Genomic DNA, 6320 nt, shown 5'->3' with positions numbered 1-6320 from the left:
CCCACCCCCCGCCACCCCGCACAGCAGAGCTGGCAACACAACCGTCTCAACAGTCACAGCTTCCTGCTAAGTGGACGTGACAGCTGGTCCAGCGGTGACCAAGCTTTCGTCCACAGAGTGCCAGCGGGGAGAGAAGCTCTCTCTCAAGGCCAAGTCAGCTTCTTTCCACAACTGACCTGCACTCAAGGCCAAGTAGACCCTATGGCTGGACCCGACACTTCAAAATGTGTACCTTTTTAAATGTCCTAGAGATTTTAAAATATCTTTGTTAACTTTCTGGTTGTGAAAGGGGAGTATATGTTTACGACAGAAAATACAAAAAACTTTTTTTTTAAGGGTAAAAAGCCTAATCCTGCCCCTCAGAAATAACTGGAGACTGAGAAGAGTATGAATGTCTGCTGTCCCCAGCAGAGGCCTGGCAGTAGCCCCTAGAGCAGACCTGCCCATCCCGCAAGAGTCAAGGGCTTTTTCCTTTCCATCTGGCGTTTGCCTAAGCAGCTCACACCTGGGGCGGCCCAGTGACAGGCAGGTACCAGACTCGATGAGTCTAGACTGCAGGGACATCCAGATTGCCAAGGGCAGGCCACCAGGAAGCTCAAAGCTGATGACCAGTGCTTTGCCTGCCAGGAAGCTAAACACCAACCCAGTCACCAAGTGTACTGTGAGTCGCTGTGAATCTGTCTCCTGTGGAAAGAAGCTGAACTCAGCCCTGGGACCTCACCCCCATGGCACCCCTGGTCCAGAAGCAGACAGAACCTAGCAGGCCAGTGATGCAGGGGGAAGGGCTTCAGTGGTATTCATGGAGAGGGTGGGGCTTGGGGGGTTAGAATATCCCTCCCTGGCTGCAGAAATTCAACAGTGAGATGGCTCAGAGCTGTGACCATGACAGAGACTGATGGGGAATTCTAAAGTCAATTCCCTCCTTCCTGGTGGCTTGCAGGAATGATCGGCTCATCTCCCATGTATGTAGCACGGGCCTCTCAGTCCCTACAAATGGCTCTGAGGCAGCACACGTCATGCTGTTTTACAAATGAGGAGACAGGATCTGAGAGGTTAATTAACTTGCCCAGGATCACACAGTTAGTATGCGGCAGATCCAGAGCTGGAGTCCAGGTCTGGCAGATCCCAAATCCTGTCTCCTTTCCATGGCACCCAAGCTCCCTTAAAACTTATAAAATGCTCTTCCACAGACCTATGTATGAACTTGGGATGGTGGTGGGGTGTCAGCCAGCCAGTTTGTTAGCTGGTTGGTTAGTGTCACTCCCGACACTTCCGCCCCACTAGGTGTGAGGTTTTATGGTGAGAATAGCAATTTCAGTTTGGGCTTGTTGGAATTCAGATATACAACTTCTGACTTGTGCCCTACCTGTCCCTAACCTTTGCGGGAGCTGCTGAGTGCAGTATTCTGGGCCCAGATTCATCCCTGTCCTCTCTTCAGATAACTACCTGATCATGCCATCGGGGAACCTCCAGATTGTGAACGCCAGCCAGGAGGACGAGGGGATGTACAAGTGCGCTGCCTACAACCCAGTGACCCAGGAAGTGAAAACCTCGGGCACCAGTGACAGGCTGCGTGTGCGCCGTAAGGGGAGGGTCTCATTGATGGAGGGGGGCTGGGGCCGGAGGGGCATCCGGCATGTGTTGGGTTGATGCTGCTCCTGCACTGCTGTCTCACTTCTTCCTCGTGACAGCTCTCTGCAGGAGGACCTTGGGGAGCCCAAGGGAATTAGTATCTTGCCCCACTGGACATAGGTCATAAGCCCCTGAAGAGCTGTTTGATTCCAAATCCACAGTCTCCAGGCTGCCCCCTGGGGCTGGGCCGCCTGAAGCAGGGCGGAGGGGATCCTCTGCGCCCAGTCCTGGTCCTACAGGCTGTCCTTCCTTGCCCCTCCAGGCTCCACTGCCGAGGCTGCCCGCATCATCTACCCGCCAGAGGCCCAGACCATCGTTGTCACCAAAGGCCAGAGTCTCATCCTGGAGTGTGTGGCCGGTGGGATCCCACCCCCGAGGGTCACGTGGGCCAAGGATGGGTCCAGTGTCGCCGGCTACAACAAGACACGTTCCCTGCTGAGCAACCTCCTCATCGACACCGCCAGTGACGAGGACTCCGGGACCTACCGCTGCATGGCTGACAACGGGGTTGGGGATCCCGGGGCCGCCGTCATCCTCTACAACGTCCAGGTGTTCGGTGAGTGTCCTCTGTAGTCCTCTTTCTGGGCCTTCTCTTATCTGCACGGCCTCTCTAGAAGCTCAGAAGCTGAGGCTCAGACAGGGTCACGTGCCAAGTGAGTGATGGAGGAGAAACTGAGGGAGTAGGAGGCCTTGGATCCCAGGGGCCAGGGTGTAGGGGCCCGGTAGCCCTTCCCTGTCAAGACTGATGGAGGAGACATGGGACCTTTTCTCTCCTCTACCAACGTCATGGGGAAGGAGGGAGCCTTGCCCAACAGCAGTCCCCGCCCCAGCCTGTCTGGGCCTGGACGGAAGGGCTCAGCCTTTCTTACCTCTGCTCTGGTTTCCTGGCAGAACCCCCCGAGGTCACCATGGAGCTGTCCCAGCTGGTCATCCCTTGGGGCCAGAGCGCCAAGCTCACCTGTGAGGTGCGAGGGAACCCCCCGCCCTCCGTGCTGTGGCTAAGGAACGCCGTGCCCCTCACCTCCAGCCAGCGCCTCCGACTGTCCCGTAGGGCCCTGCGGGTGGTCAGTGTAGGGCCCGAGGATGAAGGCGTCTACCAATGCATGGCCGAGAATGAAGTCGGGAGCGCCCACGCTGTGGTCCAGCTGAGGACCGCCAGGCCGGGTGAGTGCAGCCCAAGGGTCTGAGGTTCCAGCTGAACATTTATAGAACCCTTTTCTCAAATGGAATCCAGCTTAAAACCCCAGTATATAAAATAAATAAAAGTGGCTTTTAGTTGTAAGTTTAAATTTACATTGACTTCCTAATAAGCCAGAAGTGCAGATTTTCAGTAGTGCAGATGACCCATTTAAATACTGTATTTAAAAAAAAAAAAAAAAACTTTTAAGTTAGTTTGCAGAACCTGTGGCTTCTGAGAGTTCCGTGGAACCCAGCTGGACAGCCACTGGTCTAGCACAAAGAAAAGCACCTCTGTCTTTCTTAGTTTGATTCCTTTCAGTTGACATCTACATGGATTGAGCAGTTGCTATTTGCTCAGCACTGGGCTAGGCAATGAGGGGGATGCAGAGACCCTACCTTTCCTAGGGAGGAAATAAAGCTTACCAAAGAATCAACTGGAGATAAACACAGCAAGGAGTAATGCTGACTCATCTTTATCAGGAGCCAGCCTCCTGCGCAGGAGGTCAGGTAGCGGAAACTAGTGTTGGCGGAGTCCCTGGACTTTCCTGGAGGAGGAGGGGCCCCTCCTGCCTCTGAGAGTCTCAGACGTATTTACATTCACAGTTCGCACCTCCAGGTCCCCGCAGTGGAGCAGGGAGAGGCCCACACTGTCCCATGGTATGGATCCCACAGTGAAGGGGACACGTCCCCACACCCGCACAGACTGTGAGAAAGAGGACACGGGCTCCTGCACCTCAGGAGCAAATTGAGATGGTTCGCTCAGACGCACCTGGTGCAGACACAGGAAAACAAGCCGGCGGCGAGAAGCCCGGGCAGGGGCGTCCGGCTGCCTTTCCCTCCTGGCCAGGCTGGGGCACAGCCTTCTACCCCCACGGAGCCCGGCTGTGTGTCCAGTGGGCTGATGGTCACTTCACATCCTGAGCCAGGGGCTCTTCCTGCCCTGGCAGCCCTTCCCTCTGACTTCTCCCTATTTTCTCCACGGAGACAACAGCTCAGCAGGTGGCCAGGGGACTAAGGGCTCTTCCTTACCTTCTCCATCCGGCTCTGTCCTCCAGGCACCACCCTGAGGCCATGGCAGGATGCTAAGCCGGCCACTGCCACACCTCCTGTGCTCCCGCTGCCCGGACCCGGAAGCCCTGCCCAGATGCCGAAGGGCCACCCAGGGGCCCTGAGGCCGCCAGCGTCGATGCAGCCAGTGCCCTTGCCGTGCCTGGGAGAGCAGGGGCAGGCGGCCCCCGCCGAGGCGCCTGTCATCCTCAGCTCGCCCCGCACCTCCAAGACTGACTCGTACGAGCTGGTGTGGCGGCCTCGGCACGAGGGCAGCGGCTGGGCACCGATCCTCTACTATGTGGTGAAACACCGCAAGGTATGGTGTCTGGCATTACGCCTACCTCTCGCCGAGGCTGGGCAGGGGCCTCCCCCACCCCCAGCCATCTCCCCTTGAGCTCCTGAAGCCTGGATGAGTCATAGCTACTGCTGATCGTGACCTTCTGATCCCTCCGGCGTGCTTTCCCACCACCTCCCGGGAAGCTGGTTGTGAGATGGGCATCTGGGGCCCTAAGAGGCCCAGGAAGAAGCCGTGGGTGTGCTTCCAGGTCTGAGCCTCGCACACCAGCTTCTAGTCCCAAGGAGAGTTCGTAGGCTCCCTAATGGCCACCACAGTCCTCCCCTCTGCCGTTTATTGTTGATGTTTTGTTTTGTTTTGTTTTGAATCTCAGTAAGCTCTGCTGGTGCATACCTGCAGGAACCCGGGCGTGGCAAGCTAGCTTTAGAGCCAGGAAAACAAATATCTGTGAGCAAGTGTTTTCTCTGAGGGCTACAAAATACCGCCTCAGTTCTCAGGATTCCTCCTGGCTCAGGTTTGACAAGCAGGCCTTTGAGCTAAAAGCACATCGTGTTGTTCAGACCTCAGCTATTTCTCCTTGGCAGAAGGAGGTCTGTCCGGGTGGATGTGTCGGGAGCTCTCAGGGAGGGATCGGGGACAGAGCTGGGCCGGCCCACCCTCTTAGACACTCTGCCCTCCGAGGCAGGACGCGGCCCCGAGGATGCCACGGCCCCACCCCTCCCACCCCCACCCCCGTTGAAGGCTGCACTCTCACCTGCTGTGACCCCTCAGGGGAGGACATGAAATTCCCCTTAAGAAAATATCCTTGAAAACATTTCTGTTTATCCCGGGTGCATGCTGTTTTTTTCCTAAGGCCATTAGACAGTAGAAAATTATTGTTCTTAATGGATTTTTTTAATCTTATTTGATAAGTAATAATGTATCATAAATGCCAGGTTTTATTATGCATCTCTTTAGTTGTTGCTAACAAAAGTACCACGTGCACTTGGTAGAAAATACGGAAGATACAGGAACGCGGAACGAAAAGCATTTATCAACTTGCCTCCCTCTCCAAAAAGAAACAAAACCAGCGAAACTCAGTGAAAGGTGCCGCCTGTGCAGAAGCTGTGCCCCTGCTCCGGACCCCGACAGCCCCGTCGTTCTGGTCTTCCTCTTAACACGCTCTCCGAGGAGACCTCCGGCCAGGACAGGTCCACAGAGGCACCTAAGGCAAAGCCGCCTCCTAGGTGGGGGTCGAGAGGGGGCAGTTTCTAATTAACTCTCTGGCCTGCTGGCCTCCTCATAGGCAGCCAGCAAAGGGGGTGGATGAGTTTTTAACAAAAAGCAGTGTTGTTCAACCCAGGTTATGGGGCAGGGCTGGTCCTAATCCTCACTTCCCCGTGTAACTGGACACCTCCATCTGCAGAGTTGGAGACAAAGATCAGGGCGGGCCAAATGCTCGTGGCCCCCAGGAGGCAGGAACCAGCATGAGAGCAAGAATAATATTTTTCGGGCCAATAGGTGGCCATGAAACGGCCTCAGGAAGAGGCAGGCTGGCAAAGGCCACACGAGGTGATCCAGAAACGCCAGGCTGAGGCCGCATTCACCCTCTCAGTATGCGTGACAGTGACTAATTACCGTTCCATTTCTTATTTTCATTTCTGAGCCCAGTGGAAGTGAGGCCAGCGCTAGGAGGCAGAGGGAGAAAAGGGGCACAGGGGAAGTGAGAGGACAGTACCCCGCTGGGTCTGGCTTCTGTTCGGTTCTGGCCCGTGGGACACTTGGAGCTGTTAGGTGGACGTTGCCAAGGCACAATTATGTCTTGAAAGCAGTTTCATTCTTGAGGGACTAACGTGTCTTCAAGATCATCACACAAGAAAGGATTTTGAAAGCAAAAATCAGCATTTGGGTTGTGTTTTTTCAGCCCCTTCCCTCTTGCTGGAGACTGGGAGTCAATTCAACTCATTTTCACTTTTTCACATGCATGAAGCCAGCTTTCATTTCCTGGTGCATCTGTAGACCCTGGGCTACTGTGTTTGGGTTTCCAGCACCACTGGGGATTCTCAGTTTGTAAAAACTTCTCCCTTTGGAACAAGTCCTGGAAGCCTGACATGAATGAGCCCAGACCATCCCTTGTCCCTTGAATAGTAGGTTTTGTTCTATTTTGGAATATTCTGCTTGGGGA

General features: G+C 55.0%; 1 protein-coding gene across 1 annotated transcript in view; it reads left to right on the top strand.

Annotated features, from left to right (window-relative positions):
• BOC (BOC cell adhesion associated, oncogene regulated) overlaps positions 1–6320 on the top strand; it is a 39612-nt gene that overhangs the window by 16488 nt on the left and 16804 nt on the right. Inside the window, exons 4-7 of the mRNA XM_007458151.1 lie at positions 1439–1582; positions 1895–2188; positions 2524–2796; positions 3867–4177. Coding sequence (XP_007458213.1) covers positions 1439–1582; positions 1895–2188; positions 2524–2796; positions 3867–4177 — 1022 coding nt within the window. The remainder of the gene's footprint in view (positions 1–1438; positions 1583–1894; positions 2189–2523; positions 2797–3866; positions 4178–6320) is intronic.

Source organism: Lipotes vexillifer, unplaced genomic scaffold, assembly GCF_000442215.2.
Source record: "Lipotes vexillifer unplaced genomic scaffold, Lipotes_vexillifer_v1.1 scaffold1303, whole genome shotgun sequence".
In the NCBI taxonomy this organism is placed as follows: domain Eukaryota; kingdom Metazoa; phylum Chordata; class Mammalia; order Artiodactyla; family Lipotidae; genus Lipotes; species Lipotes vexillifer.
Note: the sequence above shows the minus strand (reverse complement) of the source record. Positions and strands in the feature narration are given on the sequence as shown.